At 45.0% G+C, this 25,300-nt stretch overlaps 1 protein-coding gene across 5 annotated transcripts in view; it reads left to right on the forward strand.

Annotated features, from left to right (window-relative positions):
• Positions 1-25,300, forward strand: part of PDZD2 (PDZ domain containing 2) — a 470,684-nt gene that overhangs the window by 323,717 nt on the left and 121,667 nt on the right. For all 5 annotated transcript variants that reach the window (XM_030813944.1, XM_030813945.1, XM_030813946.1 and 2 more), the window contains one exon: positions 22,846-23,347. In XM_030813944.1, the coding sequence (XP_030669804.1) occupies positions 22,846-23,347 (502 nt within the window). The remainder of the gene's footprint in view (positions 1-22,845; positions 23,348-25,300) is intronic.

Genomic DNA, 25,300 nt, shown 5'->3' on the forward strand with positions numbered 1-25,300 from the left:
CTGGAAACCTCTTTCATCTTGCCACCTAGACACCAAACATCATAATTTTAAAAACAAACCCGGAAGTTTTATACCATTTAAATGCAAAATTTACAAATGTCTGAGAATTAAAGTAGCAGGGTTTCCGTATTATTCATGTCATAACACATAGGTAATTTTTCTCAGAATTTTAAAAATGTACACATTTAATATGTTTAAGTGATACATATTTACATTTTAGTAACTCGTCTTTGGTCTTATGTATTAATCTGAAGTAAATGAAATGGCAGCCATCATTTGTGAAATAGAGGAAATTATCTTGATATTTTTGTTTGCTTTTTGTTTTTTTTTTTTTTTTTGAGACAGAGTCTCACTCTTTTGCCCAGGCTGGAGTACAGTAGTGCAGTCTCAGGTCACTGCAACCTCTGCCTCCTGGGTTCAAGCGATTCTCCTGTCCTCAGCCTCCTGAGTAGCTGGGATTACAGGCGCCCGCCACCGCGCCCAGCTAATTTTTGTATTTTTAGTAGAGATGGGGTTTCATCATGTTGGCCAGGCTGGTCTCGAACTCCTGACCTCAAGTGATCCACCTGCCTCAGCCTCCCCAAAGTGCCGGGATTACAGGTGTGAGCCACCACACCTGGCTTATCTTGATATTTTTAAGGACTGTATTGCATTTTATTTATTATTAGTTCTAAAGACAAGTTTTAAAGTACTCTGCCCCACCCCCATCATAGGATCTTGCTCTCTCACCCAGGCTGGAGAGCAGTGGTGCAATCACAGCTCACTGCAGCCTCGACGTCCTAGGCTCAAGCAATTCCAAGTAGCTGGTGCTACAGGTGGATGCCACAGCACCCAGCTAATTTTTTAAATAATATCTTTTGTATAGATGGTGGTCTCATTTTGTAGCCCAGCCTCTTCTCAAACTCCTGACCTCAAGCGATCCTCCTGCCTTGGCCTCCCAAAATGCTGGGATTACAGGCGTGAGCCACCTGGCCTTTAAAGCACTTGATTGATTGATTGATTGATTGATTGAGATGAAGTTTTGCTCTGTCACCCAGGCTGGAGTGCAGTGGCGTGATCTCGGCTCTCTGCAACCTCCGCCTCCCAGGTGGCGGAGAAACTCCATCTCTACAAAAAAAAAAAAAAAAAATTAGCCAGGCATGATGGTGTGCACTTGTAGTCTCAGCTACTAGGGAAGCTGAAGTGAGAGGATCCCTTGAGCTCAGGTCAAGGTTGCAGTGAGCTGTGATCACACCATACACTCCAACCTGGGCAACAGAGTGAAATCCTGTGTCAAAAAATGAAATACAATACAGCTTCATACATTGATCCTATTGAGATTTAAGAAAAGAATGGCATAAGGAAGCTCACTTTTCTTATTTGTTCTTCCTCTCAGTTGCTTTGTTTTGTTTGTTTGTTTGGAGACGGTGTCTTGCTCTGTCGCCCAGGCTGGAGTGTGGTGGCGCAATCTTGGCTCACTGCAGTCTCTGCCTCCAGTTTCAAGGGATTCTCCTGCCTCAGCCTCCTAACTAGCTGGGATTATAGGCATCCATCACCACGCCCGGCTAATTTTTGTATTGTTAGTAGAGACGAGGTTTCACTATGTTGGCTAGGCTGCACCCACCTTGGCCTCCCAGATTCTGGGATTACAGGCATGAACCACCCAGCCTAGTCTCAGTTGCCTTTTTTACCCCTTCCCTCCCACCTTCTATCCACCACCCTGGCTCCAGGTAGAGAGAGAATTGGGTTATCTAAATTTTAACAACAAATTTTCTTTAGACAGGGTATCAATAGTCTTTGATTTGGAACTTCAGCCATATGAAAGGGCCTTGTAATGGTCCTTTGACTTAGTCATACATTTGTTTTTTGAAGATGTTCCCAATGAAATTGGACCTTATAAACTTTGTGCCTGATGATTTAAAGAACCCCCTTTTTCAGCTCTTCTCTAAGAAATAGTGTTGACATTTTCCACAGATCTGCTTGTGTATCTTCTCTTTCCTTTAAGTCATTTCTGACTTTTAGCAGTCTTTCCTTTAACTCCTCTCTTTTTGCTCGAAACCAAGGTACCTGGAGGCCGTCCCTTTTGAGAACAGGTGGTGCCAATACGTAAATCCTTTGGGGAAGTTGGACAGGGAGGGATAATAAATAAATCTCACCTGACACTCTCAGCAGGACTGAAGAGCTTGTCTCAGAGGGCTGCAACGAGTCTCTTAGGCAGAAATGTCTGCAGAGAGTCAGGGTGTGAAGTATTAACAACAGCAAGAACCCCGTGGTTGAGTGGTGCTCTGTCCGTGGCAGTGCAGTGTCCTGGGCCTCCCCTGGAACCTATTTTGAGCCCGTTAAGCATCTGGTGAATTGTGTATCTCAAGTCCTGAACTGGGACTGCTGCCACCCGCATAAAGCTCCAATCTGCATGGAAAACGAGTGTGGTTTGCACCCCAGCCTGGGGAGCTAAAACAAGTTGGGATGCCCCTGTATCTGTGAAGAGTATTTGTGAGTCTCAAGGGAACAGTGCCACAAGGGAAAACTCTCTTATCAAGGTTTCCTCCCTACCCCACCCAGAGATTTGAGGAACTCCTCTGTTCAAATGCTTTTGTTTCTGTCCCCTTCCAGATTCTTCCAGATCACACTCTTCCTGGTGTGAAGTTCAAGAAATAATTTTTCTCGGTGTTTGTTTTTCCACGCAGGCCCTGGCTTTGATTTTGCTTTTGGACGCTTTCCGTTCTCTCTGAATAGGAGGGTTCCAAGTCTAGTGTGTGCCGTCTGCCTGCTATTTCCTGCTGAGAACACTTGGTAATGAAGTGAGTTCCTCGTACTCTAAAACATGTTTGTGGCTCAAAAGCCCATACCTGCTCGTACCTCTGAAGTCAGGCCAGACAAGAGCAGAGGCCCCAGCTATTCATGCTGTGGGCATTTTCTCCCAGAGCTGGAGTTTTATGTCTGCAGAGACCTTCTCTTGACATTTAAAAACCATCACAATGTTGACTGACTAATGGCATGGTAATATGTTTAAACATTTAATATTACCACAACCGAGCTTTTGAAACTCCTGCGTCAGGAAAGAGAAAAACTTGATTTTTTCCTTTTAAAGGAGGCAGATGAGCCAAAAGGAAGGGCTTTTGCCCAAATATTTGTGACAAATGGAGGGAAGATAAGAAAGCAGCTGTTCTGACCCGTAGGCCAGAACAGGGTGGGTGCTGGGAGAGGCGGAGGCTGTGCACACACACACGTGCATCTGATTTATTCGTGGTAGTTGCTTGTGTCCGTGGGAGCAGCCTAGCCTGCATGTTTTACAGAATACTCAGGGGTCAGCTGATCCTGCAGCCTCGCTGGGATGGGCAGCCTCCCAGACTCCACCTTGAGTCTTGGGGCAATTCCAGGACCTCTGGGATCATCCTCAGAGTTCAGGTCAGGCCAGAAGGCGTTCAGTTGCCCTGGGAGTTGAGAGTCAGACTCTAGCTGATGGACTGGGAAGCAAAACAAGAGTCCAACATTGGTCTGTATTTTGAAAAACATCTGTCTCATCTCTCTGTGGCAGAAGAACGTGGCTTGCAATTAGCCCCACTCTGTGCTTAGGGTCTACACTAGCTCAATCCCCCGATGCCCAGCACCTAGGCATGCCCACACACACACCCATCCTTCTCAGTGCCATGACGTAGGCCCACCCAGCCCTCACAATACCTCTTTGCCTCAAGGGGCCAGCAGGGGCTCTGCCTCTAAGGTACATTTGCCCCAGCTTTCCAGCCCTCGAGTTTTAGAGTCCATTTCTGACTCTCTGCCTGTTCATGTAAACTTGATTTTTCCAGAGATTCTTTTTTTCCAGACATGGCTAGAGTTCCTTTTGTCCCACTCCTACCACAGAATCTGTTTGTACCCACCACCCTGTGTGAGTTCACTTTTCAGGGCTTCCAGGCTGGACAGTCACCGCAGACAAGTTTAACTAGTTGACCTCTGATTACTCAGAACATTTCTGACCGAGAAAGGAACTAACGGTAATTGGTATTTACTGTGTGGCAGGTGGGAATCCCACCATCTGAGTCCATTATCCCATTGAAGCCTCCTGTAGGTGGATGAGCCTGAGGGACTCATCTCTGAAGGTATATATATGGCTTGTCCAAGGGCCTAAATGGCAGTGCTGAGACCTGAACAAAGGATAATCTTGCACCAGATAGTTAATATTCAGATGAATTTGGATAAAGCTCTTTAGGTATTAGGGACAGAGAGTCCCAATCGGAAGGGGCCCTTTTTTCGTTGTTTTTTTCCCACTACCAGCCCACAGATTGAACAGAAATCTTTGTGGATGCCTTTCATCCAACCTGGCTTCCCAAATATGCCTCCACCATCTTCTTTTACATCCAGATTAGCTGAGTCCTGTCCGTTCCTGACCAGCCTGTTTTGACGACTGTTATTTCCCACCATCTCCTTTTTGGAAATATTTGGTTGGTACAAAACTAATTGCAGTTTTTGCCTTTTTTTTTTTTTTTATTTGAGGTGGAGTCTCGCTCTGTCTCCCAGGCTGGAGTGCAGTGGCGCGATCTCGGCTCACTGCAAGCTCCGCCTCCCAGGTTCACACCATTCTCCTGCCTCAACCTCCTGAGGAGCTGGGACTACAGGCGTCCGCCACCACGCCCGGCTAATTTTTTTGTATTTTTAGTAGAGACGGGGTTTACACCGTGTTAGCCAGGATGGTCTCGATCTCCTGACCTCGTGATCTACCCACCTCGGCCTCCCAAAGTGCTGGGATTACAGGCGTGAGCCACCGCACCCGGCCGGTTTTTGCCATTTTAATGGCACCAACCTAATACTGATACGGCTCCGATGAGTGGAGCAACACCAGGTTCTTCCTCTCTAGTCAAATTAGATAATACGACACCGACACATGTGGAGTGGTTTTAAGGAGTGGTAGAGAGTTTAATAAGCAAGAGAAGAGAAGGCAGAAGGAAGAGGCTCTCCCATACAGAGACGGAGGGGAGCTCCAAAGCCAAAAGAGGAGACCCCCAAGTGGGGTGGAAACCAGCCAGGTATATGTAGAGGCTGGAGGAGGCAGTGTCTGATTTGCATAGGGCACAGGGGATTCGTTTGACCAGACATGTCATTCATGTAACCTGCAAAAACACTGGCCCTCCCACCCTAGCCTTTTAATATGCAAATATAGGGCACCATGATGTTCTACACACGTGGGGATATGTTGCCAGGCACATGTGGGGCAAGGGCAAGAAGACAACAGAATCACCATGTTTGGGTGGACCCAGTTTCTAATGGCCTGTATTTGCATATCAAAGGTTGCCGGCTCCAAGAGCTGGGACTTTACAAGAAACTGCTTTCTGGAGCTGCTTTAAAAATGGAAACTTTGGCTGGGCACAGTGGCTCACGCCTGTAATCCCAGCACTTTGGGAGGCCAGGGCAGGTGGATCACCTGAGGTCAGGAGTTCAAGATCAGCCTGACCAACATGGCGAAACCCCATCTCTACTTAAAAAATACAAAAAATTAGCCAGGTGTGGTGGCACACACACCTATAATCCCAGCTACTCGGGAGACTGAGGCAGGAGAATCACTTGAACCCAAGAGGCAGAGGTTGTGGTGAGCCCGGATCGCACCATTGCACTCCAGCCTGGGTAAGAGTGAAACTCCGTCTCCAAAAAAAAAAGAAAAAAAAGAAAAAAACACCAACCAAAACACTTAATTAAAATGCAATCCTTTATCAAGTTAAAGTGGGGCAAGTCCTCCTTGGGTTGTTTGAAGCTGTAGTCCTTTTCCTTATCCAAACCTGGTCATGATGAGCAGCATTAGGATGGGACTTTGCCAAAGGGAATCCCAAGGTCATGGTAAGGGGTTTTTTTTGGGAATCAGACAGAGGCGGAGTTGAATCCCAGCTCTACCGTTTTCAGCTTTCTGACCTTGGGCAAGTTAATCTCTTTAAACCTCAGTTTTCTTACCTTTAAAAGACAGGTTATAAATTCTACCTTGATAGGGTTGTTTTAGATTGAAATGAGCTGATGTGTGTGTGCAGTTAACACAGTACACAGACTATAGTTACTATAGTTAATATTGTACTTCCCCCCGTGTCTTTTATAAAACCCATGTTAGTTTTTGGAACTTCTAAAATAAACATACCATTAAAAGCAAGCTTTGCGTTTTCAACATTTGTGTTTGTGCATCCAACAATTTAGGGTTTCATTAATGCTTCACTTACCATTATTTTTAAATTAAGTCCCAGTAGATAAATTCAAATGCCTCTGCATTTTCCTGTCTGAATATAACTGAGAACCAGGGGTCGCAGAGAGATTGAACCCATCACAGTTCCAGTTGTCAACAGACCCATGAAGAGTGCACTGATGAGAATCCAAGACTTAAAAGTTGCTCTGTCAACGTCTGTAAAGACATGGCTTATCCGTTTTTCTAGGCCAGGGTTCTGTTGGTTTAGTTTTCTTGTAATCAAAGTCCTGTAAACCAAGAGGAAAAATTTGAAAGAATCGTGAAGACAGATGAACAACAGGGAAAATATCCAACAAAGTCAGCTTCTAAGGAGTATCCTTTGCTTGGGGAGGAAGGTCACAGAACTTAGCAAGCCAGTCTGCATGAGCCTCCCTAGATTAGGGGACTTGCCGGCCCCGCCAGCCAGCCTGCCTGCCACAGAGCCTCTGAAAAGAAAGAGAAAATCAGATCTTCAAAAATGCTTCGTACATTGTAGAGACTCAGGAGAACAGTGCGTGACCTTAGCCAGAACATGTTGATGGGGGATAGTCATTTTTGCAATTTCTTGAATATCTTTTCTCTGCTGGTTTCAAAACTGTGAAGTAAATTCAGAAAAGAAGCCGACTATTTTGATGGAAGCTGTTTTGACATAAGTGAAACCAGGCTTGGCACAAGGTGGAAGTGGGCTCTGGCCCAGGCAATGGAGGGACGCTGGGAAGAATTGAGGCGAGCTGGGGAAATTGTTTCAAGATGGAGCTGGATCCACTTGAAAGGGAAGGGAACTGGAGGGTACAGACATGCCGTCAATGTTTGAATTTGTGTGTGAGGAGTATCAAGTACCTTCTGAGATACGTGGACCCACGGGAATCTCCCTTCTTTTAGAGTCGCCTCTAAGGAAAGTAAGGAGAGTGGCCACCTTTGAGATGCTGCACTATGCAGGCTTGAGGATTACTTACTGGCCGGTTGTGACCTGTTGGATTTGGCTGGTTTGGAGAAAGGCAGAAACGGCAAATGTGCGAGCAGCTCTCACAGTTGAGGAACATGGGAGATGTGGCAGGGGCAGTGTGCAACTCAGCCCTTAGATCATCTTTGACACACTTTTCAGGGTGTGCTGGCCCTGAGGTTAGAAGATACATCAGACATAATCTCTGAGACACAGTCTGCCTTCAGTTATCCCTGGGCGTTGATAGTAGCCTCTTCCAAGGCAAGGCTAAGGGCACTGCTATGTGTAGGAAAGCACAGGAATTGCCACGGGCAGTGCACCTGACAGGGCTAAAGACTTGGGGAGGAGGATGCCCTGGATTTTCTGTTTTTCAGCCTTGGGCAATCTTCAGCTCTGAAGGACAAGTCATAGCAAAGCCCCCTGTGATACGAAATACATGTTTTTGGCTGGTCCAGGGAGCAGGGCACAGGGGAGGTTTGGTAGCTTATTAGCACATGAGCTGGGCCAAGAAAGTAGAGAAGAGATTTGGACACAAATACATAAAGAAAGTAAAAAATAAAATGCACTTGATATGATCGCATGGTAACATGAATATATTAGCATATACAACTGCTGTAGACTGAATGTTCCCTCCACCCAGAATCCACATATTGAAATCTAATCCCCCATGTGAAAGTATTTGGAGGTGAGGCTTTGGGGAGGTGATTAGATCATGAGGGTGGTGCCTTCATGAATGGGATTAGTGCACTTATAAAAGAGACTCCAGTTTGTGACCAGCCTGGCCAACATGGTGAAACCCCATCTCTACTAAAAATACAAAAGTTAGCCAGGCGTGGTGGTGCATGTCTGTAATCCCATCTACTCGGGTGGTTGAGGTAGGAGAATGGCTTGAACCCACGAGGCAGAGGTTGCAGTGAGCCGAGATCACACCACTGTGCTCCAGCCTGGGCGACAGAGTGAGACTCTGTCTCAGAAACAAAAAACAAGCTGGGCGCGGTGGCTCACGCCTATAATCCCAACACTTTGGGAGGCCGAGGTGGGTGGATCACCTGAGGTTGGGAGTTCGAGATCAGTCTGACCAACATGGAGAATCCCTGTCTCTACTCAAAATACAAAATTAGCCAGGTGTGGTGGCCCATGCCTGTAATCCCAGCTACTAGGGAGGTTGAGGCAGGAAAATTGCTTGAACCCAGGAGGCGGAGAGGTTGGGGTGAGCCAAGATTGCACCACTGCACTCTAACCTGGGCAACAAGAGCGAAATTCCGTCTCACACCAACAGCCAAACTCTGGAGAGAGCTCCTTTACTTCATCCACCATATGAAGACAAAACACGAAGGCGCCATCAGTGAAATGGGAAGTGGCCCTCACCAGACATCAAGTCTGCTGCACCTTGATATTGAACTTTCAGCCTCCGGAACTGTCAGAAATAAATTTCTGTTGTTAATAAGCCACCCAGTCTGTGGTAATTTGTTATAGCAGCCTGGATAGATAAAAGCGAAAACATATATACTATTACTTTAGCAGTGTTTGGAGCTTTTGTTAATGAGGAAAGACTTGGTTGCATGATGACAAAGTGGAGTTGGTTTGTGACGTTGGAACGGTGGGAATAATGTGGAGAGGATGCCTTCTCCACTGAAGTGGGGTCACATGAGCAAGCTTTGCAGATGGAAGGGGTCACCAGGGGATTCATGGCCTAAACTAGATGGAATGGTAGATACTCACTGGACTTATGTGAGGGGCAGGGATGTGTGAGATGCTAGCAGGACTACGAGATCTATCTCTTCAGGGTAATGGGGCATGTTAGGAAAGTGAGAAAGATACCACCAAAAGGACATGTTCAGCCAGGCACGATGGCTCATGCCTATAATCTCAGCACTTTGAGAGGCCAAGGTGTGGGCAGATCACTTGAGCTCAGGAGTTCGAGACCAGCCTGGGTAACATGGTGAAACCCTGTCTCTACCAAAAATACAAAAAATTAGCTAGGCCTAGTGGTGCATACCTGTAGTCCCAGCTACTCAGGAGGCTGAGGTGGGAGAATGGCTTGAGCCTGGGAGGCAGAATGGCTTGAGCCTGGGAGGCAGAGGTTGCAGTGAGCTGAGATTACACCACTGTACTCCAGGCTGGGTGACAGAGCAAGGCCCCCTCTCCAAAAAAAAAATGGACATGTTCTCACGAGTTGAGATTTTGTGGGGGACAAATGGCTCTAGAGATAGAAAGTGGTGGCTGGGATTGGAATGGGCATTAACTGTGAAGTGGGCATGAGGGATCTTATTAGAGTGATGAAAATGTCCTAAACCGATTGATGGTGATGGTCACACAACTTAGTACATTTCCTAAAAATCGTTGAATGATACATTTGAAACAGATGAATTATATATGTTAGATATGCCTCAGTAAAGTCATCTTTTAAAGAGTCTTTTTTTTTTTTTTAATGAATCTTTTCATGGACCAGCATTTTTTTGTGGTGCCGCCGCTGTGCTGGTGCCTGAGGGTACACAGACTAAATAGTTTTTTTTTTTTTTTTTTTTTGAGATGGAGTTTCACTCTTGTTGCCCAGGCTGGAGTGCAATGGTGCGATCTCGGCTCACCGCAACCTCTGCCTCCCAGGTTCAAGCAATTCTCCTGCCTCAGCCTCCCGAGTAGCTGGGATTATAGGCATGCACCACCACGCCTGGCTAATTTTGTATTTTTAGTAGAGACAGGGTTTCTCCATGTTGAGGCTGGTTTCGAACTCCTGACTTCAGGTGATCCGCCCACCTCGGCTTCCCAAAGTGCTGGGATTACAGGCGTGAGGCACCGCGCCTGGCCCAACTAAATAGTTTTACAAAGGGCAAAAATAGGCAATTCTCAAGACAAATGACTACTAAGAATTTTGACCTCTCAGTAGTCATCACTGACTTGTGGATTTGAAGTAAAGTGAGGTAGCTTTTGATTATTAGACTGGCAAGGATTATAAAGAGTGACAAGATTGTAAAGAGTCAGAAGAGCACAGTGGCTCACCCTGGTAATCCCAGCACTTTGGGAAGCTAAGGTGAGCGGATCACTTGAGGTCAGGAATTCGAGACCAGCCTGGCCAACGTGAAGAAACCTTGTCTCTACTAAAAATCCAAAAATTAACTGGGCATGATGGTGGGCGCCTGTAATCCCAGCTACTCCGAAGGCTGAGGCAGGAGAATTGCTTGAACCTGGGAGGTGGAGGATGCAGTGAGCCGATACCATGCCACTGCACTCCAGCCTGGGTGACAGAGCGAGACTCCACCTCAAAAATAATTTTAAAAAAGAGTGATACTATTCAGGAACACATGGGTTCTCTAAGACACCACTGATGGGATTCTAAATTGTCACCCTCTTGCTAAAGGAAAGATTGACAGTACATATGAAAGAATTTGAATGTGCTTATGATCCAGTAAGACCTTTGACCTGGGAAATCCCCCTAAAGGTATTTATCTTCAGGAGACTTCACCATCAACATGCTGATACTTTGCACACACTTTATCTCCAGACCAGTCTGCTGCCCCCAAATCCAGATTCAGATATCCAGCTGCCTCACAACTACCACATGAGCATCTCAAACTCAAGGTGTCCAGAACTTCTGAATAGATCTATGCATTCAGAATAGGTCAGATAGACCCTTCCCCAGAAAGCTGCTCTATAGCCTCAGGTGATGACTGCTCACTCCATCCTTTCAGGTGCTCAGATACCTAGACACCATCTGTCTCGGTCCGTTTGTGGGGCTATAACAAAAATACCACAGATCGGGTGATTCATAAAAAACTTATTTCTCACAGTTCTGGAGGCTGGGAAGCCCAAGATCAAGGCACTTAGCAAGCTTGGTGTCTAGTAAGGGTGTGGTCTCTGCTTCCAAGATGGCACCTTGTTGCTGCATCCTCCAGAGGGGATAAACGCTGTGTCCTCTTATAGCAGGAAGAATGGAAGAGCAGAAAAGGCCTTGCTAGTTCTTCCAGTCCTTTTATTAGGTAGCTAATCCCATTCACGAGGCCTCTGGCCCCATGATATAATTACATCCTAAATGCCTCACCTCTTAATGCTATCACATTGGGATTTAAGTTCCAACACTGGGATTTTGGAGGGATGCATACACTAAAACCATAGTACCATCTCAACTCCTCACATCCCATATCCAATCAAAAAGCAAAGGCTGTTGTCTCTACCTTCATAATTGATGATGATTCTGGCCATTTCTTACCATTTTCACTGCTATTCTACAGTGAGCCACCTTTTCTCTCACTGGAATTCCTGTAGATGTTATTCTCTCCGGTCTCTCTGCTTCTAACCTTGCCCAATCATAGTCTATTCCCAACACAGAAACAGAGGGGTCATATTAAAACATAATACATTTCACATCCCTCCTCTGCTTAAAACGCAGTAGCTCCCCAATTTGCACAGAAGTCTTTAACAACAGCCTACAAGTCTTTGCATAAATGGGTCTCTGTTACCTCTCCTAACTTACCTCCTATTACTCCTCACTCACTGCTTTTCAGCCACAAAGGCCTCCTTGCTGTTTCTCCAACACAGCAGGCATGATTCCAGTTTACCACTTTTGTGCTGGCTGTTCCCTGTCTGGAACACTCTTCTCCCAGGTCGCTGCACCGCCAACTTTTTGCCTTCTTCAAGTCTTTGTTCAATGTATTCTTCCCAGTGGGGCTACTCTAACTGCAGAATTTAAAATTTCAACCTGACTTCCAACCCTTTGCATGCTGGAACCTTTGTAGCCTGTTCAGTGTTTCGTTTAGGGTTTCACTCCCATTGCCCAGGCTGGAGTGCAATGGCGCAATCTTAGTTCACTACAGCCTCTGCCTCCCAGGATCAAGCGATTCTCTAGCCTCAGCCTCCCAAGTAGCTAGGACCAGTGGTGCACACAACTGCACCTACCTAATTTTTGTATTTTTTATGGACATGGGGTCTCACCATGTTGCCCAGGCTGATCTTGAACTCCTGAGCTCCAATGATCCACCCACCTCCGTCTCCCAACGTGCTGGGATTACAGATGTGAGCCACAGCACCTGGCCTTTTCAGTGTTTTCTAGTTCTTGTAGCCCATCTCACTTTCTAACACACCTTATAGATGGATGCTTACTTTAATAGGTGTATCGTTTGTCTGTTTGCCCCCACTAGATTGTAAGCTCCACAAAGACAGGAATCTTGGTTCACTTCTGTGTCCCTAAACGCCTATAATAGTGCCTAGCTTGTAGTAGGTATTCAATAACTATTTGAATGAATAATGAGTGAGTGAATTTGTAATGAACAACTAGTAATTTTATGAACAAAAATAGCATCATGTCAAGAGGAAAAAAAGTGAAATGAGTTCCTACGTTCGTGTTCTGATGCTGCTCAGTTCCCTGATGAGGTGAGACTAAATCATGTACAGCAAAGTCTGACTCCCACCACTCCCTGCTGGACCACCCCTCCGGGAAAATGTGGCGAACCTCATCAGGATAAGTTGTGTGGTAGAGCTGTGTGGCTAGAGTTCTAATTTGATTGTGTATAGACTGCAGGTAAATCTTAGAGAATTATAAGGAATCTTTATCCACTCACAGTAATTTAATAAAGAAATGCAATCACTGGCAAATAGAAGCCTAGAGATTCTCATTTCAGGGCCAGTATCGCCGCAATATGTTTTATAAAATCAGTTCTCGTCGTTGATCAAGAATTTTCTGCTTCATTTAGCTTCTGAGTTCCTATTTCCAACAGGTGTATGCATGCTGTAAAAAGCTTTTATTGATTCATGCAGAAAGGAGGTGCCTGAAAACCTTTGAGGAAACCAAATCTTGATGTAAGCTTACATGATAGAAAGGCCATACTGTTATTCCCTTCCTGTGACGCTTTATGGGAGTTGAAATGTGCAGTGCATCGTATGGTGGAGTTACTTTGTTGTAAGAGTGTAAATTTAAGTCATTCGTGATAGTTCAAGATGTGAACTTTCAAGATCAATATGAAAGTGATACTTTGTTGCATGGAGATCAAAATAATTTTTTTCATCGATCATATCATTTAGCTGCTTTTTATCTGGTGTTTTCTGTAGTTCTCCTTTGTACTGCTTAAATCTAGGAGCTCTTAGCAGTAAACAGAAAAAGAACTACCTCTGCTTCAGCACAGAGGGATATTGCAGCTAATGGTCCAATGAGTGCAAGAGGTGGAATTTAACCAGGGAAAGGTGGAGGATGGACACTTAATGCTGATTGACACAAATGTAGCTGCTGCCTTAGAAGCTGGTATCCTGAATTTAATTAGAGTGTTATGCAATCATAGAGTAAAATATCTATCTCTTTCTTACTCCTCTTAATATAATTCTACCTCTGTTCTGTCTTAAAGAGAAGTTTATTTTCAGCTGGACTCAGTGACTCATGCCTGTAATCCCAGAACTTTGGGAGGCTGAAGCAGGAGAATCACTTGAGGCCAGGAGTTTGAGACCAGCCTGGGCAACATAGCAAGACCCCATTTCTATTATACAAAAATTAAAATAGCTGGGAGTGGTGGCCTGCACCTATAGTCACAGCCACTTGGGAGGCTGAGGCAGGAGGATCACTTGAACCCAAGAGTTCAAGGCTGCAATGAGGTTTGTTTTGTTTTGTTTCATTTTGTTTTGAGACAGAGTCTCACTCCGTCACCCAGGCTGGAATGTAGTGGTGCCATCTTGGCTCTCTGGAACCTCCACTTCCAGGGCTAAAGCAATTCTCCTGCTTCAGCCTCCCAAGTAGCTGGGATTACAGGCACCCGCTACCATGCCAAGCTAATTTTTGTATTTTTAGTAGAGATGGGGTTTCACCATGTGGGCCGGGCTGGTCTCTAACTCCTGACCTCAGGTGATCTGCCCACCTCGGCCTCCAAAAGTGCTGGGATTACAGGCGTGAGCCACCGCACCCAGCTGGCTGCAGTGAGTTATGCTTGCAGCACTGCATTTCAGGCTGGGTGACAGAGTGAGAGCTTGTCTCACAAAAAAGAAAAAAATTTATTTTCAGTATTGGTTTGATTTTTAAGATGCGTATTGGTTTATATTAATCATTGGTATCAAGAATAAAATGTCATTGAGCTCCTTTTACAGGCTTAATGTTGGGGAAAAGACCAATTATAAACTGACTTATTTTGTGTATTTTCCCATTATACATCGAGAACTATGATTTTACTCGTAAGCTACCAAGCTAATGCACCAGAGTTTTATGGATGTCGGCAGAAGACAGACTCCTGGCTCAAAGGTGAAAAATGTTCATTACTGACAGAAATAGCAGTATCTAGAGTATCAGCATATTTTCACTGGCTCCCTAAGCCCCGGTTCCTTCAGGGCAATATGGACCTCTGTCTTGGTGTATAGATGAGTGTGACTTAAATTCCACTGCCAAACTATGTGGTGTCCAGGTGCGGTGGCTCACACCTGTAATGCCAGCACTTTGGGAGGCCAAGGCAGGAGGATTGCTTGAGCCTAGGAGGTTGAGGCTGCAGTGAGCCATGATCGTGCTACTGCATTCCAGAGACAAAGTGAGACGCTGTCTCAGAAACAAACAATAAACTATGTAATGGCAACAAGATTTGGTAGTTGGTAATTTGAATTGGGCGTGAATGACTAATAATGTATCATTGGTCAGAAAAAAATCTCGAATAAATATTTACCCTAATTATTTCTTCACTCAACATGTGTCTCCCAATCTAAATTTTGTGATAACAATAATTAAAGGTACACATTTTGTAATGAAGAAGACATATTTGTTTATTTGTATTCTGTATTAGTTTTTCACGCTGCTAATAAAGACACACCCAAGACTAGGTGATTTATAGAGGAAAAAGGTTTAATGGGTTTACAGTTCCATGAGGCTGGGGAGGCCTCACAATCATGGTAGAAGGCGAATGAGGAGCAAAGTCACATCTTACATGGCAGCAGGCAAGAGAGCATGTGCAGGGGAATTCCCCTTTATAAAACCATTGGATCTCATGAGACTTATTCACTATCATGAGAACAGCACGGGAAACACCCACTGCTATGATTCAATCACCTCCCACCAGGTCCCTCCCATGACATGTGGGAATTATGGGAGCTACAATTCAAGATGAGATTTGGGTGGGCACCCAGCCAAACCATATCATATTCCCTGCTCTAGATTCCAGCTAAGGGAGAGGAGGGAAGCAGTGCTCAGCCCCAGCCATTTATGCTGAGTAGAGGAGGTGAGAAGTAGTTGGTAGTGGCTTCCTCAGTCTCTTCCTTCAGCGAGCAGTTGGAATGCACTGTTCTAATCACATCTACTCCTAGGCCTGGACTCTGACCTGTTTTCAAAGTCTCATACACCTAAGCCCTGGCTCTCTCTCTCCCTTTCTTTATTAGCAAAGAAATCGATTGTCTTCAGGAAAGGTATTAGGAGCACACCGAAGGTATCAGTCACTTTTTTTTTTTTTTTTTTTTTTGAGACGAGGTCTGACTCTGTAACCCAGGGTGGAGTGAGGTGGCACAGTCATGGCTCACAGCAGCCTCGACCTCCTAGGCTCAAGCGATCTTCCCGCCTCAGGCTCCCAAGTAGCTGGGACGATAGGTGTGCACTACCACACCTGTTAATTTTTTGTAGAGATGGAGTCTCACTATGCTGCTCTCAGGCTGGGATGTCAGCCACTCTTACTAGAAAATATTCAGCCCAAAAAATTCCACCTTGAGTCCCCTAAGGACAATTTGACTCTGTCTAGGGAGGCTTGTGGAATCTGTGAGGAAATTCAGTATAGTGGGGAGGCAATACCTGAGAGAGAGCGCCCTTGGCAACCTGGGTCCCATCCCCCTTATGGAGCTGTCCAAACTTGCCCCCATTTCTCAGCTAGGACTTCCCTGGGAAATTAATCTGTATAGATTTAACACTTCCTCTCAACCAGTTGTTCTCTAGGAACCTGTAGATTTATAGCATCAGACAGTTCTCTGAGTTAATTAGGCTTAGCAGGTTTTCAAAAGACCACAAACAGCTTTGAAGCCTCCTATTCTTAGGGGAGGGAAAATCCTTGGCACGAACAATCCTCTGTAATGGGCTCTCTGTCCATCCTGTGTGTCCAACAAGGTGACTATTAGCAGCTAGTACTGTCCTATAAACTCAGACCCTGTCATAATAACTCATCTGTAAACATCCCCTTGCGGTTGGTGTTTATTCTCCTGTTGTCTGTGTAGAGACCTGACATACTCAGATGAAGTAAGAGTGCCTGCTTCGGTGAAAAGTCTTCAGAATTCTCTTGTGTTTATGGCATTGTAGTACAAGCCAGTGCTCAGTGGTGGTAATACAAGTTACTTTGTTTTTTTGTTTGTTTCTTTCTTTTTCTTTTCTTTTTTTTTTGTGACGGAGTCTCCCTCGGTTGCCCAGGCTGGAATGCCCTGGTGCTATTTTGGCTCACTGCAACCTCTGACTCCTGGGTTCAAGCGATTCTCCTGCCTCAGCCTCCTGAGTAGCTGGGATTACAGGCGCATGCCACCACACCTGGCTAATTTTTGTATTTGTAGTAGAGACGGGGTTTCAGCATGTTGGTCAGGCTGGTCTCGAACTCCTGACCTCATGATCCACCCACCTTGGCCTCCTGAAGTGCTGGAATTACAGGCGTGAGCCAACACGCCTGGCCAATTTTTTTTTTTTTTAAAGTAGAGACAGCTTCCTGCCATGTTGCCTAGGTTGGTCTTAAATGCCTGGGCTCAAGCAACCCTCCTACCGTGGCCTCCAAAAGCTTTGAGATTATAGGTGTGAGCCACAGCGTCTGGCCCCAAGTTACTTTGAATTGCACACATAGACACCCATGGTTCAGCTTGGCAGCACCCGCCATGGGTTCACACTATGTGCCAAGCGTTAATAATTGATGGCTGAATGCCCAAGATGATTTTCAGAGGTACCTGGAAATTGTTTCTTCCAAAGGTTTTGGCAAAACAGTCAAATATCAAAACTATACAGCTGCCTCAAGCCCTCATTTAGTAGAATCCGGGCATAGATAAATTATGTATGTCTTCAGCCTTCTGACATCTCCTTGTATTTACCCCTTTCTTATCTATTTTCTCGTCTTTCTTGGTCTTTAAACTCCAGGCAGCTTTATTCCTCCAGCTCTTCTAAGCCCCCACCCTCACCTGCCAACCTCTTCCCAGGACTCCCACCCTTGGAGAGCCCAGACTCCAGAATTATGATAGAGCGTCAAGGAACAGAGGAGTTGCTCAAAACTTTCTTTCAGATAAGGCACCTTTTGCGGGAAAAGGAGGAGGACGTGATGTGTCCAGAAGAGGCCTGGTGAGGTAAAGAACTACAACTGGCCAGACGCAGTGGCTTGCTCCTGTAAGCCCAGCACTTTGGGAGGCTGAGGCGGGCAGCTCACTTGAGGCCAGGAGTTCAAGACCAGCCTGGCCAACATGGCAAAACCCTGTCTCTACTGAAAATACAAAAATTTAGGCAGGCATGATGGCGTGCACCTGTAATCCCAGCTACTTGGGAGGCTGAGGCAGGAGAATCACTTGAACCTGGGAGGTGGAGGTTGCAGTGAGCTGAGATCACACCACTGCACTCCAGCCTGGGCAACAGAGCGAGACTGTGTCTCTTAAAGAGAACTACAATAGATTTCAGAAGGAAAGTTCTAGTCTAGAACTCAGAACCTCATTTCTGGATACTGTGGTCTTTCCATTTGTCTTAAAGTCATCCTGCAAAGGTCAAAGTAAAATAAATCTTCATTGAATTAATAATTTTGCATGCCAGAGGAAAATTGCAAATTAAAAAAATATGTGATGGAGAAGCGTGTGAAAGACTAACCATACCTGTTTATGGAGAGGAAGCCTTCTGGTTTTCTAGAGGACATGATTGTATTCCATTTCTTTCTCAAATACTGACTTCAGAGTTTAGTGTAATGATTCTAATGCTGGGTAAGAATCCTACTGAACAGAAAAACGAACCTGAATGTATGAAATAGTCAGAAGGGGTTGGAAAAGTTATGTAAATCATTTAAATACACACGGACAGAGAACGTGGAGGCCTCATATTGAAGGTGGTTTAAAAAATTCTAAGAATGGCCGGGCGCAGTGGCTCACGCCTGAAATCCCAGCACTTTGGGAGGCCGAGGTGGGCGGATCATGAGGTCAGGAGATCAACACCATCCTGGCTAACACGGTGAAACCTCATCTTTACTTAAAGTACAAAAAATTAGCCAGGCATGGTGGCAGGTGCCTGTAGTCTCAGCTACTTGGGAGGCTGAGGCAGGAGAATGGCGTGAACCCCGGAGGCAGAGTTGGCAGTGAGCCGAGATCGCACCGCTGCCCTCTAGCCTGGGAGACAGAGCAAGAGTCCATCTCAAAAAAAAAAAAAAAAAAAACGAATTCTAAGAAAATACCCCCTATTTAAAGTCTCTTTCTCACCAGCTTGCTGCAGCATCTGTAATTCATTCATTTCCCTTTGTCTGCAGGAAGACCTTAGAAAATTCCGTGTCCAGGAAGGAATAAAATAACCTGTCATACAGTTCCTTTAAGGTGACAGGGTCTTATTTACTGCCAGGAAGCTGGAGAGGACAGGGAGATGGTGCTGAACTCAAGATAAACTCCTTTTGGCTTTGTCATTTTGCCAAGAATGGACCCTGCAGAAGAAGTAAAACACTGTCTCAGTCACAGGCACCTTCCAAGTTTCTTGGAACTTCCATGAGAGTACAGGGGAGAAAGGTATTTAAGTTCTTATACTCTGAATCAATAGGCCAGACTTTTTGGTACTGAAAAGGTCTCTGCATACCACTCATCGTGTTGTTTAGAGATTTAACATATTTAATAAAAAGTAGATTCCCAAAGAGCAATTTTAAATGAACTTTGTCTCCAGGCTAAATCTTTTTCAGGGTGATCGTAAATGTTTCAGAGGCCTAAGACAACTTGGAGATAAAATGAATATTTCTGGCCAAGAGCGGTAGCTCATGCCCGTAATCCCAGCACTTTGGGAGCCTGAGGTGGGTGGATCACCTGAGGTCAGGAGTTCCAGACCAGCCTGGCCAACATGGTGAAACCCCATCTCTACTAAGATACAAAAAAATTAGCCAGGCATGGTGGTGGGCACCTGTAATTCTAGCTACTCGGGAGGGTGAGGCAGGAGAACCCCTTGAACCCAGGAGTGGGAGGTTGCAGTGAGCTGAGATTATGCCACTGCACTCCAGCCTGGGCAGCTGAGTGAGACTCCATCTCAAAAAAAAACAAAATTCATTTTTTCCAGGTTTATGTTTTGTGCTGTGCACCAGATCAATACTGTTGGGATGACTTGCTCCCCTTATCCCCAGAATTCTTCCTGGGAAACCAGCGTTCACAATTATTAGAATGTGAAAACAAATGAGATGATCCATTTTAACATCGTCACTTTACAGATGAGGTACTAAAGTGTAGGCTCGACCGTGACTTAAAGAGAATTGCACAGTGGGCAGAGTGTAGGCTTTGGAATCAGGCAGGTTTGGATCTGCTGCTCGTAGTGATGTGAACTTGGGCAAGCTGATTGATATTTCCAAGCTGCAGTTTCATCTCCTGTTAAGACAGTTCTTAGGTAATTAGTGTCTATAAGGCACCTGCTCAAAGAATGAACTCAAAATTTGCCCATCATAATACTATATTCACTATGAACACAAAATTTGCCCAGTAATACTATGTTCACTGTTTTTTAAAAATTGAGACACAATTCACATAACAGAAAATTAACCATTTTCAAGTGTACATTTCAGTAAGTTTTAGTGCTGGGTTGGGCAACCATCACCGCAGTCTAATTCCAGAACATTTCCTTCACCCCCAAAACCCTGGATCTATTAGCAGTGAGTCCCAGTTCCCCTCTCCCCCACTCCTGGCAAACACTAATCTTTCTGTCTCTATGGATTTGCCTATTCTGGACATGTCGTATAATGGAATCATGTAGCTTTTTGTGGTCTGACTTCTTTCACTTTGCATAATGTTTCCAGGTTTCACCCATGTTGTAGCATATAATTTATTCCTTTTTTACTGACAAATAATATTCCATTATATGGGTATATCAACATTTGTTTATCTGCTCATCAGCTGATGGAAATGGAAGACCCAGGTGTCAGGTGTGATAGAAAAGAGTTGCCGTTGTTTTAATGGTTAGGTCAAAGCCAGAATGAGGACTTGGGCATCCCACTCTCAATCTAGTCTTGTGTTTATGCCCTGCACTGTTTTTCATGACATCTGAGCATGTGTATTTTAAATAGTAGCGGTTTTCTGAAAGAAAACCTTACAACCTGGCTACCTACTTTTAGGATTTTATACCTCTCCATGGATTTTTCCAGTGTGGAAAAAATGTTTACAATGCAAAGAAATAAAATCTATACATTATAGAAAAATTGTGCTGAGAGACAGGTTTAATTTTTATTTTCAAGACTAGTGGATGGTGTTTTGTTTGTTTGAGATGCAGTCTCACTCTGTCGCCCAGGCTGGAGTGCAGTGGTGCGATCTCAGTTCACTGCAACCTTTGCCTTTCGGGTTCAAGCGGTTCTTGTGCCTCAATCTTCTGAGTAGCTGAGACTACAGCCGCGCACCACCACGCCTGGTTAACTTTTGTATTTTTAGTAGAGACGGGGTTTCACCATGTTGGCCAGGCTGTTCTGGAACTCCTGACCTCAGGTTATCCTCCAGCCTTGGCCTCCCAAAATGCAAGGATTATAGGCGTGAGCCACTGCACCTGGCCTAGTGGATGGTCTTAACGCCTCTTTGTCCCTCGGTATTTCGCACGATGACCTAGCGTCTGTACAGTATCTTTTATCTGCCTGTTTTTCTACATGTAAGTTTACTACCATGGTTTTTAGCCTGGGATCAAAGGTTTGGTTGATGTTTGAGTCATGAGTCCCCCCCGCCCCCCCTTTTTTTTGTTCACTTTATTCCATGGCAAACATTCAGAATTATTCTCTCCTTTAGTTAGACAGTCACTGTCATTCCATTAACGTGACCATTAGGTATGGGGAATATGTGCCTTTGGGCCAGAATTTAGTGCATTTCAGGCACATCTGGTCACCTCTCCTTCCCGCTCCCTTGCCTGCTACCTAAGTGAAAGCTCACTATGAGATGAGAGGAGGCCTTTGATGATCTGGCCTCCTTCCCATGTAATGTAATGACTGCTCCAGCTCTCATTTCTGATTTCCCTGCTGACAAGATCACAGAAGGCATGTTAATGTCTGTTTACCTGCAGTCATCATTTCTTCAGAGGCAGCATTGCATGTAGCCCCAGGCTTTTACTGCGTGGGTGTATGAAGTCCAGAAGCAGATCTGATTTGTAAGGGATTTGGTTGTTGACACTTTTGCTTAGGAACCAGTGATGTGTAGAATGTGGTAAGATTCCAGTGGCGAAGGCGTTTTCCTGGGTTCATCAGGGATTTGTGCTGCTTTATCTTAGGTAGCACAAGTGGAGGGTCCAGCTCAGCCTGGTTTCCTGACTTTGTGCAAGGATTTTCTTTGCCAAAGCTTTGATGATCCAGCCCTGAATACCCCTAATTATTCATTTCATTTGATGTTGTATTTTCTTATCATTCTTTAAGATCTGGAGCAGTTATCATGTGTCATACTTCATATACCTTATCTCCTTTATATTACTTCCTGCTTCTAAATATCTGCGCCAGCCCTCACATATATGAAAAAGCGACTGACCCTGACCCTTGTCTTCTCCGTGCTGAGTGTCCCTTATTCCTCCAGCTGTTCTGGTTGACACAGTCTCCAACAGCCTTTTGTCCTGGTCCTCCTTTGTCTGTGTGCTTTCCACATTGTCAGTGCTCCTCCTAATGTGATGTCCAGACTGGAAATGACACTCCATGTGTGCTATGATCAGCCTAAACTAGGACTGTTACCAAGACGTGAGCATGATCCTCATTCAACACAGTGTACTGTTGCCATCAGTGCCTACTTAGCCAGTTGCCTATTTGTTTTGTTTTGTGTTTTTGGAGACAGAGTCTCACTCTGTCACCCAGGCTGGAATGCAGTGGCGTGATCTCGGTTCACTGCAGCCTCTGTCTCCCAGGCCCAAGTGATCCTCCCACCTCAGCCTCCCGAGTAGCTGGGATTACAGGCAGGGACCACCACACCGGACTAATTTTTGTATTTTTAGTAGAGACGGGGTTTCGCTATGTTACCCAAGCTGGTCTCAAACCCCTGGACTCAAGCAGTCTGCCCACTTGGCCTCCCAAAGTGCTGGGATTACAGGTGTGAGCCACTGCACCCAGCCATCAGTTGGCTTTTAATACCAGTCATGACCTGTTACCCCTACTCAGTGAGGCATAGGCTCCCGTTGTTGTGCTGTTGATTATTTGCTCCTAAGAGCAGAACTTTATACTTCCCCTAATCCACTCTACCCGTTCTTTACCCTGGGGACTCATAGTTTCATTCCATTGGAACTATATGGATGGGAGCCTAGCATAATTCCAATGCAAGAAATGGTTGGAGTGAAGAAGAATTTTATTTTTTAATGATATGTTAGCATTGGCTCTGTTCCTAGAAAAATCCTTCTCCAACTCCTGATCCTGCGGTACTTAAATTAGTCATTTCTAGTTCATGGGGTTTTGTGTGTGTTTGGGGAGTTTGGGGGTAATTGTTTGCATCAATTATTACATAGATGAAAAGAATGAATCGGGTGTTGAATCTCTTTAGGAAGCTCAATACCTCAGTCCATCGGCCGACTTGTCACTTGGGTGGACCCTTGAATGCATCTGTCTGCTGTGCTGTCTAGGAAGGGTGTGTGGGGTTCTAACTGGCACCTCTCTGTCTGTTGCAGTTACCTGGCTGAGCAGTGCTGGAATGGAGGCTTTATCTACCTGATCATGCTGCGTCGCTTTAAGCACAAAGCCCACTCCACTTACAATGGCAACAGTAGCAACAGCTCTGAACCAGGAGAAACACCTACATTGGAGCTGGGCGACCGAACTGCGAAAAAGGGGAAACGAACCAGAAAGTTTGGGGTCATCTCCAGGCCTCCTGCCAACAAGGCCCCTGAAGAATCCAAGGGCAGCGCTGGCTGTGAGGTGTCCAGTGACCCCAGCACTGAGCTGGAGAACGGCCCTGACCCTGAACTTGGAAACGGCCATGTCTTTCAGCTAGAAAATGGCCCAGATTCTCTCAAGGAGGTGGCTGGACCCCATCTAGAGAGGTCAGAAGTGGACAGAGGGACAGAGCATAGAATTCCAAAGACAGATGCTCCCCTGACCACAAGCAATGACAAACGCCGCTTCTCAAAAGGTGGGAAGACGGACTTCCAATCGAGTGACTGCCTGGCACGGGTAAGGTTTGGTTTGATTATGGAACCAGAATTTTATTTATTGTGTGTGTGTGTTTGTTTTTGCAGCCCAGCCCATGTGGGAAATACAAGCTGGGCTCAGAGCCAGAATTTTAAAAGAAATATTGTTTGAAGTTGCTTTTAAGGTTTAAAAAATATACCTAAGATGACCTCGCATTGAGAAGCCAACAAACGCATTAAGAAAAGTGATCAGAGGAGAATGACAAAAAAGCTCCACTTTATCCTACGTAAACAAAGAGCTAGTCAAGTGATCCTAAGTGGAAAACTCAAGCCTTCTGTGTTAAAATTTGAGTCATGTGAGGTCCAGATAAAGTACTTAGCTGCATCATTATTTATTGCTGCTGTCACCAGTGGAATTGCTGCTGCAAGGCCAAGAATTCCTGATGGCAGTTGACACCACAAACATCTAAGCCTCAGTATTACACAGGAAGGGTATTCAATATGCAGGGAAGCATCTGCTTTTATTTTTAGCCGTTCAAAATTAGTGATGTTTTCATGGGATCGCGTTATTACATTGCTGAATTCTAGGGAAGTTTGGAAGCTTGACAAAAATCTCTGTTACTATGAAATCCAGCTGCGAGGGTCAAAGTTGGTTACCACACCTGCTTTGCCTTTAGGTGTATTCTGAATGATAAGGGGTAAGCTTCTAGCCGCAAATGGTCTCCCTCATTATAACCAACATTCTGTCCTATGAGAATTGCATTTCTTTAGGGTAGACATGTTCATTCCAAGAATCTTCTTAGATATTCCTGCAGGCTCCATTTGAAACGATAAACTGCCTACGTGGATGCTGATTGGTTTCTTCTCTGACTCAGGAGACGCCCCTTAGGGATGAAAGAGAAAGTTATAAAGATCAAAATGGGTGTAGGAGTATCAAGCTGAGACCAGGCGCGGCAGCTTGTGACTATAGTCCCAGCACCTTGCGAGGCTAAGGATGGTAGATAGCTTGAGCTCAGGAGTGTGAGACCAACCTGGGCAACATGGTGAACCCTGTCTCTACCAAAAATACAAAAAATTAGCTGGGGGCCTGAGTGGGAGGATCACTTGAGCCTGGGAGGCAGAGGTTACAGTGAGCCAAGATTGCACCACTGCACTTCATCCTGGGTGACAGAGCAAGACCCTGTCTCAAAAAAAGAAAACAAGAAGTATCAAGTTGAGTTTTGTCTGCTGAGAAATGGTGCCCTGGGAATAAGTGTGATTTCTGCCATTGTAGCCAAATGTACAATGGGTTGAAAAGACTTACAGTAGCCCCTCTCTCAAGAGATTATGTTCCTTCATTTGAGGAGCTGGGTGATCTTCATAAAGTTGGACACAGAGAAGGCATTATTTGTAAATAGAATGTATGAACAAGAAAACAATTGATCTCTCCACCAATGATTTGCTACCAGTTTTATGAGTTCCCCCAAAAAGGATTAAGGACAAAAAAAAAAAAAGATTATAATATACACCTCTTCCAAATGAAGGGCAGTGAAAATATTATAATGTGTTTCTTATCAGTGCAAACTCTATCTTGATAGGCTTTCTTCCCTAATGATTAGATTGTGCATACACAGAAAGCCTCATGTGAACAAAATAAGGTAGTGGGTATTGGCTCCCTTAATCATTTGAAGGTTTAAGCCACCAAAGGAGGTTGAATCTCATGAACAGTCCCAAGAATAGGCCTTCATTTGATCTAGGACACAAATAGTTTGGAATGATTTTAAAACAAAGGGCCACGTGCAGGGGCTCAGGCCTGCAATCCCAGCACTTTGGGAGGCCCAGGCAAGTAGATAACTTAATGCCAGGAGTTCAAGACCAGCCTGGCCAACATGGCAAAACCAAAAATACTAAAAATATAAAACTTAGCTGGGTATGGTTGCACATGCCTGTAATCCTAGCTACTCGGGAGGCTGAGGCTGAGGCACGAGAATTACTTGAACCTGGGAGGCGGAGATTG

The sequence above is a fragment of the Nomascus leucogenys genome, chromosome 6, assembly GCF_006542625.1.
Source record: "Nomascus leucogenys isolate Asia chromosome 6, Asia_NLE_v1, whole genome shotgun sequence".
Lineage (NCBI taxonomy): Eukaryota > Metazoa > Chordata > Mammalia > Primates > Hylobatidae > Nomascus > Nomascus leucogenys.